The sequence below is a fragment of the Rattus norvegicus genome, chromosome 17, assembly GCF_021556685.1.
Source record: "Rattus norvegicus strain SHRSP/BbbUtx chromosome 17, alternate assembly SHRSP_T2T, whole genome shotgun sequence".
In the NCBI taxonomy this organism is placed as follows: domain Eukaryota; kingdom Metazoa; phylum Chordata; class Mammalia; order Rodentia; family Muridae; genus Rattus; species Rattus norvegicus.
In genome coordinates, this window is record NC_141550.1 from 93865756 (window position 1) to 93879481 (window position 13726).

The 13726-nt window shown below is 38.5% G+C and overlaps 1 protein-coding gene across 4 annotated transcripts in view; it reads left to right on the forward strand.

The window, feature by feature from the left end:
- Lyst (lysosomal trafficking regulator) overlaps nt 1-13726 on the forward strand; it is a 196021-nt gene that overhangs the window by 45398 nt on the left and 136897 nt on the right. For all 4 annotated transcript variants that reach the window (NM_053518.2, XM_087591609.1, XM_087591610.1 and 1 more), the window contains 6 exon segments: nt 1082-3161; nt 4675-5683; nt 7748-7909; nt 9457-9610; nt 12235-12458; nt 13048-13114. In NM_053518.2, coding sequence (NP_445970.2) covers nt 1082-3161; nt 4675-5683; nt 7748-7909; nt 9457-9610; nt 12235-12458; nt 13048-13114 — 3696 coding nt within the window.

Genomic DNA, 13726 nt, shown 5'->3' on the forward strand with positions numbered 1-13726 from the left:
AATTTCTGATTTTGATAACTATACATGTATAAGCAAATGAACCTTTAAGTCCTTCAGTGGAAAGATAACAGTTTTATCCTGGTTTTCCCCTGAAGTTCAGACTCTCCTGGGTTAAAAATTGTCTTCCTGTGTTTTATTTTTTTTTGCTTATACTTTAGTGCATATCTGACATAGAGCTCTTTCTATTGATTATTTTATTTATTTATATTTCAAATGTTATCTCCCTTTACGGTACACCCTCCAAAAGCCCCCACCCCATCCTCATTTCTCTTCCCCCCTAAGATGGTGCTCCCACACACACCCATTCACTCCCATCTCACTCCTCTAGAATCTCCTTTCTCTGGGGCATCAAGCCTCTATGGGACCAAACACATCCCCTCCTATTGAGGACAGACAAGGCAGTCAGACGGTCCAGCCTATGTATGCTCTTTGGTTGGTGGCTTAGTCCCTGGGAGCTCTGAGTGGTCTGGTTAATTGAAATTGTTATCTTTCCTATGGGGTTGCAATTCTCTTAAGCTCCTTCAGTTCTTCCCCTTATTCTTCCATAGGGATCCCTGAGCTCAGTCCAATGGTTGACTTCTGCTCACACTTATCCTTTAACTCTCAACTCCCTGTAGTATTTAACCTGGTGTTAACCCTAGTCTTGATATGAATATTTACTATATACTATATGATTTTGAATTCATATGGGTGAATATTGAAGTTCTGAGATATTATAGATTCCTCTCCGTCTTAATTATAGCATCACTAAAGGTTTCTAAATGGTGAGCACAGAAGGTGGATAATTCAGTCTCATATTTTGAAATCAGAATGCAATCTATAGGTTCAACTTAGGTCACTTTTCTAATTCTTTTCCTTGCTATTCTCAAAATCAGTCTGTATCCCCTGAGCTAATGCCACCTGGGATTGAGAGTTAAAAGGATAATTGTGGGCAGAAGTGACCCAGAGATGCAACTAGGGAAAGTAGCCTTACAGGAAAATCATGGCAGGCCAGACTCACTCAAATGGGTTGTGAGTCGTTTGCCTGTATGTGTTGAGTTTGACTGTTACCGACCTAAGTTTTCTGTCTTTATTTCATTAGATTTTAACCTGCCATTGTCATCTGATATAATCCTGACCAAAGAAAAGAACTCAAGTTTGCAAAAATCAACTCAGGGAAAATTATATTTAGAAGGAAGTGCTCCAGCTAGTCAAGTTTCTGCAAAAGTAAACCTTTTTCGAAAAATCAGGCGACAGCGTAAAAGTACCCATCGCTATTCTGTAAGAGATGCAAGAAAGACTCAGCTCTCAACCTCTGACTCCGAAGGCAACTCAGATGAGAAAAATACAGTTGTGCGTAAACACAGGAGGTTCCACACGCTGCCACGGCTCTTGACAGAGTCTCCTAAGGAAGACCACTTTGTAGCCAAACTTGACCCCTCTGCAACCAAAGAACAGGTCCTTTCTGACACCATGTCTTTGGAAAACTCCAGAGAAGTCATTCTGAGACAGGATTCAAATGGGGACATACTAAGTGAGCCAGCTGCCTTGTCTATTCTCAGTAACATGAATAATTCTCCCTTTGACTTGTGTCATGTTTTGTTATCTCTATTGGAAAAAGTTTGTAAGTTTGACATTGCTTTGAATCATAATTCTTCCCTAGCACTCAGTGTAGTACCCACACTGACTGAGTTCCTAGCAGGCTTTGGGGACTGCTGTAACCAGAGTGACACTTTGGAAAGACAACTGGTTTCTGCAGGTTGGACCGAAGAGCCGGTAGCTTTGGTTCAACGGATGCTCTTTCGCACTGTGCTGCATCTTATGTCAGTAGACGTTAGCACTGCAGAGGCAATGCCAGAAAGTCTTAGGAAAAATCTGACTGAATTGCTTAGGGCAGCTTTAAAAATTAGAGCTTGCTTGGAAAAGCAGCCTGACCCTTTCTCACCGAGACAAAAGAAAACACTACAGGAGATCCAGGAGGGCTTTGTATTTTCCAAGTATCTCCATAGAGCCCTTCTTCTACCTGAGCTTCTGGAAGGAGTGCTACAGCTCCTCATCTCTTGTCTTCAGAGTGCAGCTTCAAATCCCTTTTACTTCAGTCAAGCCATGGATTTAGTTCAAGAATTTATCCAGCACCAGGGATTTAATCTGTTTGAAACAGCAGTTCTTCAGATGGAGTGGCTGCTTTCAAGGGATGCTGTTCCTTCAGAGGCCGCAGAACATTTGAAAGCCCTGATAAACAGTGTAATAAAAATAATGAGTACTGTCAAAAAAGTTAAATCTGAGCAACTTCATCATTCCATGTGCACAAGGAAAAGGCACCGGCGTTGTGAGTATTCCCACTTCATGCAGCACCACCGAGATCTCTCAGGTCTCCTGGTTTCAGCTTTTAAAAATCAGCTTTCTGAAAGCCCTTTTGAAGAGACTGCTGAGGGAGATGTGCAGTATCCAGAACGGTGCTGCTGCATCGCAGTGTGCGCTCACCAGTGCTTGCGCTTGCTCCAGCAGGTTTCTCTGCAAACCACATGTATCCAGATCCTATCAGGTGTACACAGTGTTGGAATCTGTTGTTGTATGGATCCTAAATCTGTGATTGTCCCTTTACTCCATGCTTTTAAATTGCCAGCACTGAAAAATTTTCAGCAGCATATACTGAATGTCCTTAGCAAACTCCTTTTGGATCAGTTAGGAGGAGCAGAGATATCACAGCAAATTAAAAAAGCCGCTTGCAACATCTGTACTGTGGACTCTGACCAACTGGCTAAGTTAGGGGAGACACTGCAAGGCACCTTGTGTGGTGCTGGTCCTTCCTGTGGCTTGCCCAGTCCTTCTTACAGATTTCAAGGGATCCTGCCAAGCAGCGGGTCTGAAGACTTCTTGTGGAAATGGGATGCTTTAGAGGCTTACCAGAACTTTATCTTTCAAGAAGACAGATTACATAACACTCAGATTGCAAGTCACATTTGCAATTTAATCCAGAAAGGCAATGTAATTGTTCAGTGGAAATTGTATAATTATATCTTTAATCCTGTGCTCCAAAGAGGAGTTGAATTAGTACATCATTGTCAACAGCTAAGCATTACTTCAGCTCAGACTCATATGTCTAGCCAACTGAAACAATATTTGCCTCAGGAAGTGCTTCAAATTTATTTAAAAACTCTGCCCATCCTACTTAAATCCAGGTTTGTATGTGTGCATATGTTTTACAGTTGAATGAATGCTTTTGAACATGGGATAAAAGCATGTGTATTTGAATGTCTAACCTCCAGGGCCTCACTCACAGTATAGTCATAATAACTGTATTGCTATCAAGGACTTTAGTTTGTGAACAAAGAAAGCACCCTTCCCATGTTATTTTTTAAACATTTTTAAAATTTACTTTTCTGGGGGTAGTTAGAAGAGAGAGACTAGAGACATTGATTTTTAACTTCTCAGTGGGAGGAAAAATGAATTTCTGGTTGTATTTCTGAAGGAAAGAAATGTGTGAGACAAAGATATCTAAGCGAAAAGGCCAGTTCAAATAAATTGTTTTTTATTTACAATGTACATAGTGTATTATAACCCATTAAAACATTTATAAAGATCATGTTAGAAGAGAAAAAGAGAATGTAATATTTTATGAGTAACACATAAGGCTTAAAGTAGTATTCATGTAGTTCTGACCATGTAAAATTTACACATATGTGAAATATTTAGTTTCTGAGTTAGTGGCATTAAGAAGATAAATTCTTAAATGCTATAGTTATATTTAATTACCCAGACAAAGTAGAAAATACAGATAAGCAAAAAGAAAGTTTAAATTGTATATTATCAATGAATTTTCCAAATTTTGTGATTGTTAAGTTTGGGAAACTTCAAAATGATTGTATAAGTAAAGCTTGCTTTTAGTAGGTAGAATAACTGTTTAGATGACTGCAGGTATCATATTAAAATATTGTAAACTATAACCCATCACTACTGTCTTCATGGGTAGTATTCTTTGGGTCATTTTAAAACTGACATTGAGGGTTGGGGATTTAGCTCAGTGGTAGAGCGCTTGCCTAGCAAGTGCAAGGCCCTGGGTTCGGTCCCCAGCTCCGAAAAAAAAAAAAAAGAATAAAAAAAAAAAGAATAAATAAAAAAAAAAACCTGACATTGAATCTACTAAGCTATGCTTATCTTTCATATCTGTGCTGTTGACTTTGACAGTTCACCAAATTAGAAGAGAACCATAGGGAAACTTGTGTGGTGCTAAAGCTTCCCATGACAGAATATCCTCTGAAGATTTTCAGCTCTGAAGTTTGGTTTTTTCCTTTCATAGAGTGTAGGTATAAGACAAACGGGAAGACCTGAGCAGGGGGTTAGACAACCAAGGCAGCAAGTGAAGGAAATGTATGCCTGGCCTCCTGGTAATAATTATGATATTTAGAATTTCTATGAAATTTATTATTTAAGATAAAATTCCTTCTTTTAATGTGAGCTGTATATAAATATTTCTTCTTAAATAATGCCAGAGCTGTATATGAGCAGGTAGGTGCTATTAGAAAGTAACTTGAGATCTTGATCAGTATCTTAGACCTACTCAAAGAGGGAATCAGAGTAGGTAGTGTTCAATATATAAATCACTCACAGCAATGGCATGTTTACATAGCATATGTACCTATGATAAATGTTTCACTATGTCATGTAAAAATATTTTTTTCCTATCTCTCACAGGGTAATAAGAGATTTGTTTTTAAGTTGTAATGGAGTAAATCAAATAATTGAATTAAATTACTTAGATGGGATTCGAAGTCATTCTCTGAAAGCATTTGAAACTCTGATTGTCAGCCTAGGGGAACAACAGAAACGTGCTGCAGTTCCAGGCGTCGATGGGTTAGACATCCAGCAGGAGTTGTCATCCTTAAGTGTGGGTCCTTCTCTCCACAAGCAGCAAGCTTCTACAGATTCTCCTTGCAGTCTCAGGAAATTTTATGCCAGCCTCAGAGACACTGATCCAAAAAAACGGAAGACTGTTCACCAGGATGCTCACATAAACACCATAAACCTCTTCCTCTGTGTGGCTTTTCTATGTGTCAGTAAAGAAGCGGACTCTGATAGGGAGTCTGCCAATGAGTCAGAAGATACTTCTGGCTATGACAGTACTGCCAGTGAGCCATTAAGTCACATGCTGCCACGTCTGTCACTTGAGAATGTTGTCTTACCTTCCCCTGAATGTTTGCACCACGCAGCAGACATTTGGTCCATGTGTCGTTGGATCTACATGTTGAACTCAGTCTTCCAGAAACAATTTCACAGACTTGGTGGTTTCCAAGTGTGCCATGAGTTAATATTTATGATAATCCAAAAACTGTTCAGAAGTCATACAGAGGATCAAGGAAGAAGGCAGGGAGAAATGAGTGTAAACAAAAACCAAGGGTTAATGAGAATATCTCAACCTGAGATGATATTGAAGGAAGATGTATCATCTTCAACAGCACCAGAACCAGGATTTCTGAAAAAGAGTGCTGACAGAGTGAGTGAATTAGAGTCACAGCATATGCTTCCCACAAGTGCAGAGCAGATTTTGGCTACTAAATCCATTCCGGGGGAAGCAAAGACATTTATGAATCAAGAAAGTGAGACCTGTCTCCAGAGCATAAGACTTTTGGAGTCTCTCCTGGCCATTTGTCTTCACAGTGCCAGAGCCAGTCAACAGAAGATGGAATTAGAGCTGCCTTCTCAGGTGATACTTTGTACTAGTCCGTCTCTTGTAACGTATATGTGTATTATATGTATTACATATACATATAATAATATATAATATGCATGTTCTAACTTAACACTGTCAATTTATTTTGCCACATATTTTATTTTCAAGTATTAATTATATATACAACTGGAACTCATAATGACAGTTTTATGTATGTAGTATATTTATATCAACTTATCCTCCTTGCCTTCTCTTCCCTCCCACTCATCCCCTTCCTCAACCCAGCTAGTTCACTTTTCATTTTCATATTTGTTGTTGTTCTTTGGGGTGTGTGTGTATGTGTGTGTGTGTGTGTGTGTGTGTGTGTGTGTGTGTGTGTGTGTGTATAAAACCCACTACATTTTATTAGGGCTTCTTGTAAGATCCTGGATGAAGAATTATTTACCAGAGCAAGAGTTCCTTGACATTGGTTATATCACAGGAACAAAAATCTTTCCCTTACCCAGTAACCATTAACACCTTATAGATTCTGAGAGGACTGGGGCCTCAGGAGCGCTTCTCCCTTGCTACAATTATCTGCCTGTTAAATCCACAGGGAGAGGAGGGGCCTCATGGACCCTCTCCCCTCCCATTTGCCACATACTTAGAAAGCTCTTTTGTGCTTAGCAGAATACCAAGTATGGCGGATACAAAGGGACACACAGTTCCTACTCTAAAGAAGCTTACTGTTTAATTTTCTGCAAAAGCCCCCTTAGGATAGTTTGTGAATTCAATGTTAAATGAGTATTTCAAGTTATTTTGTTTTAGAATTTAGAAGTTCACAATCTTGGTGGTACTCTTGGGTACTCTGCCCATATTTTCTGACATTCGTTTATGGCTTTGTTGTAGTTACCATCTAGTGTGGTTACCTATTTGTTTTACATTTTAGACTTGGATTTCCTTAAAGGAAAAGTAAGTTGTTGTTGTTGTTGTTTAGCCACTGTTATAGAGAGCTATAATAGCTTCATTCAAAGAGCAGAACTAAAGTCAAAGAAAAAAATAATGAGAACTGCTTAGAATCTTAGAAAATCTTTAAGAATAAGGAATTTGTAAACTTTAGAGATAATTAAAATTCTAAAGTTTCAAAGAATGACTTTGTACGAATTTTAAGATTTATTTATTTTTTATTTTAAGTGTATGAGATTTTTTGCCTGGATATATATCTGTATACTATGTGTGCAAAAGTGCCTTGGGAGGTCAGAAAAGAGGGCATTGGATTCCATGGAACTGCAGTTAGAGACAGTTGTGAGCTGCCATATAGGTGTTGGAAATGGAATCTTGGTCCTCTGCAAGGACCTTTAACCATTGAGCCATCTCCCCAGCCTCCAAAAAGTGGATTCATTTTTCAGTGTAGTGCTGGCTGTTCTGGAACTTGCTCTGTATATCAGGCTGGCCTGAACTCAGAGATCCACCTGACTTTGCCTCTTGTGTGCTAGGATTAAAGGCCTGTATCACCACGACCCAGTTAAGAGTGGATTTTTTAATGATTAAAGCCCAATATTTTTATAAAGAAAAATTAAACATTTTTAAAAAATTTTTATTGGTTATCTTATTTATTTATACTTCAGATGTTATCCGCCTTCCCATTTTTCCCTCCACAAGCCCCCTATCCTCTCCTCCCTCCCCTCTGCCTCTATGAGGGTGCTCCTCTACCTGCCTCAGTGCCCTACCATTCCCCTATTCTGGGTCTTTGAGCCTCCACAGGACCAAGGGGCTCCCCTCCCAGTGATGCCAGATAAGACAATCCTCTGCTACATATCCAAGTGGAGCCATGGGTTCCCCATATGTAGTCTTTGGTTGGTGGTTTAGTCCTTGGGAGCTCAGGGGGGTCTAGTTAGTTGATATTTTTATTCTTCCTATGGGGTTGCAAATCTCTTCAGCTCTTACAGTTCTTGCCCTAATTTCAAACAGTACATTGTTTGGATAAGAACTCAAGTTTTTGCAGTCAGTTTACCTTCATATCACTTACAAATATATGAACTCTTTTCCTGCTTGTTGTAATCCTGTCACTTTTAAAAAGTATGTTATTGATATTCTTGGTCTTTCATTTTATCTTAGAGCTTGTCTCTGGAAAATATATTGTGTGAACTGAGGGACCACCTTTCCCAGTCAAAGGTGGCAGAAACAGAATTAGCAAAGCCTTTATTTGATGCCCTGCTTCGAGTAGCCCTGGGGAATCATTCAGCAGATTTGGATCCTGGTGATACTGTGACTGAAAAGGTATGAATCCATGTGTTGTGTTCTTAGGTATGATTAGCAGAAACTGGAGCATGTGGGGTGGGGCCAGGGCATCGACTTAAATCACAGGGACATGAATTTTGATTAGGTGAGTTCCTTGGCTGATTCATTTCTCCATCATCTGGAAGGGATAGTAAATATTTCATTGATTGTCCTGCTTCAAAGAAAAGCAGTTAGTCTAACCTGGAAATTTTTTGACAGTTGTTCCCAGAAAGACAAGATATATTAAGGTTTGATAATCTTACTGATAATCTTTTTTCCCTAAAACATTTCAGTTTAGAAAATTTCAAATCTGAACAGAAACAATGTCATCCCCAGCCCATGCCAGCCACTTCTATAGTTGACTCCTCAGTATGAATATTCTCCTTCCTCTCCCTTCCACATGTTTTTCTTTATTGAAGTATTTTTAAAGGAAATCCTGGTTTGTAGCAGCTGATAATGTCTTAAATGATGACTCAGAAACACTGATATTTAGATATCTTGTCTGGTCCAGTATTGGTACAGCTGATATTTCCAGAACTCTCTACTGTCTTTAGTTTTAAATTGCTCAACAAAAATGACTAATACTCATTAAGAAGGCAGCATTAGGAAACTTTGAGTTCTTTTAACATTTTTTTAAAGTACCTATTTTTAATTTTTTTCTCCTGAAACTCATTTCTCTGAAACTTAAAAAGTTTTCCTGAAAACTTTCCTGTTATGCTTCTTTTAGTTTGGGGTAACTATTATGAATTTTGTTCTTTACATAACTTCTCTTTCTTTTGGTCTAGTAATATATTTGGTATTTGATGGTATTTTGCCATAATAACCTGTTATTGTTTCTCATATCTTTAAATCTTACTGAAGTATTTTTCTCTTTGTTGTTGAATCAAATGGCAGACTATCACAAATTAAATCATCTACTTTATGTTAACTTTCATTACTATTGCAGTGATAAAGTACTCTGAGCTTTTTAAAACTCAGGCGAATATCCTAAGATAAATGTGTCAGTAACACTTTTATGAGGAACAGACATTAGACAGGAAGTTGATGCTGCAACTCTGATTTCTGATGTCCTTACATGTATACAGTTATACTCTGAAATTTTATTTCCTTTGGAAAATTGTTATAGCTTTTTCAATTATCTAGTTTATGAAGCATTTAATTTAAAAATGCTTTTAGGAAAATGTTCCAATCAACAATATATGAAGATAATGTATAATTCTTAGGATTAATTTCCAAATAACATAATACTGCTTGGTTATGATTTTCAGTCATTCTATGTTGAGTACCTAGAATGAAAGTTCCTGAGTAAATTTATTTTTCAGAGAATCAAAGTGACTATTTTTTTTCTCTGCTATAGCCATTTGATCTGAATTATCTGAAAGAGTTTGGGAAATTTTGCTTAGTCAAATTTATGTTTTTCAGTGAGTACTAATTACTAAGACTTTTTGAGACTGTTCTTAAGTTGACTTTTGAGCAATAAGTATTCTGTTAACTGAAAGAAAGAGTCATTTCTCCAGTGTTGCCTTTGAATTACACTGGCCTTGTAGAGTCATCCCTCTGAAGAATTGTTGTCCCAGCCTGGAGATTTTTCAGAAGAAACCGAGGATTCTCAGTGTTGTAATTTGAAACTTCTGGGTGAGGAAGAAGGTTATGAAGCAGATAGTGAAAGCAATCCTGAGGATGGTGAGACCCAAGATGATGGTAAGATGTCTCTGATGCCTGTGGTTAGATTGCCAGTCAAACTGTAAATTATCAAAATGGTTCATCTTGCCCGTACATTGTCACCTTATAGTTTCAAAAACTGCATTGTGTTATCATTTGTTTTGTCATCACAACAAATCTAGCAATTGAATATGTAATGTCTAGAGTGAGGTCAAGATGAGGAAGATAACATAAAGCCCCAGGTATGATTGATCCCTTGCAGTGTAAAGAGAAAACAAAACAAAACCCTGCTGTAAAACAAGTAGATGCCCAGGAATAAGAATGAGGGAGAAAGTTTCTCTTTTATATTCATTCCTTCAGAAAGAAAGGAGATACCCAGAAGTAGATACTACAAGGACAAGCAGGTGATGAGTCTACCAGTCAATGGCTGGTCAGGGAAACTCTTTGTGAAGACGTGTTAGGTATATGGGACTCTCACTGTCAGTGACATCCCATGGGAGATACAGCAGGTTCCTCTGTCATTTCTGTAACCTAGCCTGTTCTTAGGATGGAATCGTGTTGCAAGTGGTCCTTTGTGCAGCCTGTCTCAGGTTGGATAGAATGTAAATGATAGTCTGCTTGTTTGGTTTTTTTAAAATAATTTTATTTTTCTTGGATATTTTATGTATTTACATTTCAAATGTTCTCCCCTTTCCCTCACTCTCCCATACTCCCTTCTCTCTACCCCTGCTTCTATGAGGATGCTTTCATTCCCACCCATCCACTCCAACCCCAATGCGCTGGCTTCTGCATTGGGGAAGGGAGCCTTCACAGGACCAACAAGGGCTTTTCCTCCCATTGATGTTGGACAAGGCCATCCTCTGCCACATATGTGGCTGGAGTCATGGGTCTCTGCATGTGTACTCATTGGTTGGTGGTTTAGTCCCTGTTTGCTTGTTTTATGTCAACTTGACACAGGCTGTCATTTGGGAAGAGGGAACCTCAGTTGAGGAATTGCCTCCATCAGATTGGCCTGCGGGCAAGCCTGTCATGCATTTTTTTATTTAGTGATGTGGGTACTGGGGTCAGCTCACTGTGGGTGCTGCTCTTGGGCAGGTAGTCCTGGGATATATAAGAAAACAGGCTATAGAAACTATGGGGAGCAAGCCAGTAAGCAGCACTCCTCTATGGCTTCTGCTTCAGTTCCTGCTTTCAAGTTCTGACCTTGACTTCCTCAGTGATAAAATAAACCCTTCCCAAGTTTTTTTTATAGTGGTATTTTTATTACAGTAATAGAAACCTTAACTCAGACAGATTATTTGAGCCACAAGATTTTTTTTTCTTTTTTTTCAGAGCTGGGGATCGAACCCAGGGCCTCTACCACTGAGCTAAATCCCCAACCCCGAGCCACAAGATTTTTACGAAGGCTCTATATTTTCAGATCCTAGCCTTGGACTTTCCCAGCACTGTTAGTTTAAGTTTACAGTAGTTTATTCTCTCAAGAATTTGATTTTCTCTTTTGTGTGGAGGGAATGGGAATAATCACTTAGAGTTGAAAGGTGTCTGCTTTTTGAAAAAATATTGGTTTAATAGTAGTTTTATCATAACCTAGATATAATCTACAAAGGAAGATTTCCTTTGTGTGCTTTGTTTTTTGATTGTTTTGTTTTGTTTTTGAGGTCTCACCATGTAGCTCTAGAACTCACTATGTAGACCAAGCTGGCCTCCAACCCATAGAGATCCAGCTATTGTACATCCCCAGTACTGAGACTAGAGGCACATACCACTATGATAGGCTTTTCTCCTTACTTTTTAAGCTTTAGTTTATTTGTTATTATTTTTGTGTGAATATACATGGTATGGGTGACAATCACATTATGCCATGTTGAATGCTTGGTCAAAGGACAACTTTGTAGAGTCAGTTCTCTCCTACCTATACATGGTTTCTAGGGGCCAAACTCAGGTTGTAGCTAAGGCTTGCATGGTGAGCGCCTTTACCCACTGAGTCATCTCACCTGTGGGTAAGATCTTATTTTTTGAAACAGAGTCTTTCCTGAACCTGGAGCCTGCTGATTCTGTTAAGCTGGCTAGCCGGTGAGTTCCAGGGAGTCACTTGTCCTAGGCCTGGTATTACTGATTCTTGGCACAGAGCACAGCTTTTTGTATGGGTGCTAAGACTCCGAACTGAGGTTCTCATGCTTGGGCAGCAAGCACTTTCCTCCCAGCCCTTGTATGAACATTTTTCAGAGCACAGCAGATCATTTTAAGGTCAGTCAGTAAGACAGTCAGAGTGGACAGTGTTTAGACTTCAACAAATCAAGTTTACTATTACCACAAAAATAGGGACAGATAAAAGAAGTTTTATTCTTATTTAGCTATTTTGGGGCAAGAAAGTTTGAGATAAGATTTTCCAGTTGCATTAAAAGAATGTGTTAAATTTATATCACATTTATGAAAATTTCTATTGGTAGCATTTGTGGTTTCATTGAAGAACAAGGTTACGTTCAAAATTAAACTATCCATAAGACTTCATTGTTCAAGCCTTAATGATAATGTTGCAAGGAAAGGCTTTCTGAGCATCTTTATAGAAGTAGGACTGTTTTCTTTGAATGTTCTAAGTGACAAGTTAGGGTTGAAATATTCATACTGGGGAATAAAAACATTCTTTATCTTTCCTTTGTCAGGAGTAGAATTACCTGAAGCAGAAGGTTTCAGTGGATCAATTGTTCCAAACAACTTACTTGAAAGCCTCACTCATGGGGAAATAATATACCCTGAGATTTGCATTCTGGGATTAAATTTGCTTTCTGGTAGCAAAGCTAAACTTGATGTGCTTGCTCATGTGTTTGAGAGCTTTCTGAAAATTGCCAGGCAGAAGGAAAAAAACATTTCTCTGCTCATGCAACAGGTAAGGATGAACTAAGTTGAATCAGTCCTTACCACACTCATGTTCCAGTTATTCATCTTCTTACATTTAGCACAGCATGGTATGAAAATTATTTGAGATGACTTCTTGTCTTTTTTATGCCTTCAGTGTGTTTTCACTTTCAAGTGACTTTTTGAAATCTTCTAATCCTATATTTCTTGAATAAGTAGCATAAAATTAATATTGTCATTAGCTAAACAGTAATGTATCCTGAGACCAGTTCTTTTTTTTTTTTTTTTTTTTTTTTGGTTCTTTTTTTCGGAGCTGGGGACCGAACCCAGGGCCTTGCGCTTCCTAGGTAAGCGCTCTACCACTGAGCTAAATCCCCAGCCCCCTGAGACCAGTTCTTAAAACTTGTATTTAATCCTACAATAGCATTCTTTCCAGTCATTTAAACTCTCTCTCTCTCTCTCTCTCTCTCTCTCTCTCTCTCTCTCTCTCTCTCACACACACACACACACACACACACACACACACGTGCACATGTAGGCTCTTATGAAATAATTTAAATGAATTATGCTTGTATGAAATGAAATGTTTTAATTTTTATGTTTCACTCTTTAATCTTCAGGGAACTGTGAAAATCCTTCTAGGAGGGTTCTTGAATGTTTTAACACAAACTAACTCTGATTTCCAAGGTGAGTTGAATCTGGTTTAAGGAAATAACTTTGTAATTCTTGTGATGTGGTGTGAAGAATTAATGACTATGTCTTCCACTGCTCCTTGGTTTCCAAACTGTTTTTATGTGTATCATTCTATTTGTTCCTCATGCTCGCTCAGGAAAAGATATTGAGGGGCAAACTGTCGATTCTGAGGCCTGCAGTGAGTGTTCAGTAGCTTTGTGAGGACGGTAACCTGCTGTAAACACTACACTGCTGCTGCATCTGGTGTTCTCTCCTCTTCTTGGGTCTTTCTCAGGCATTTGAGAAGTTTGTGATGGAAGTGAATGTGATTACTGCCCACAGTAGATCTAAACTATAGTTGAGGGTTAAGAATAGTTTATGTGAAATTTTAATTTGAGTTTGTGTGGTGCTTCCTTCCCCCAAGTTAATTTTAGTTCTTGTCAGGAATACCCAAGTAGTGTTAAGTCCTCTAGAGGAGGCCATATCAAAGGCTGTGTCTTATTATAAGGGATGTTAGTTTTAATCATTTCAGGTAAAGATGGTCTATAGGTTTTTCTCTGTTACAATTTGCAAGTATCTTATGGGTGGCAACTTGAAAGTGTGTAAATATCACTTTTCTCAAATTTT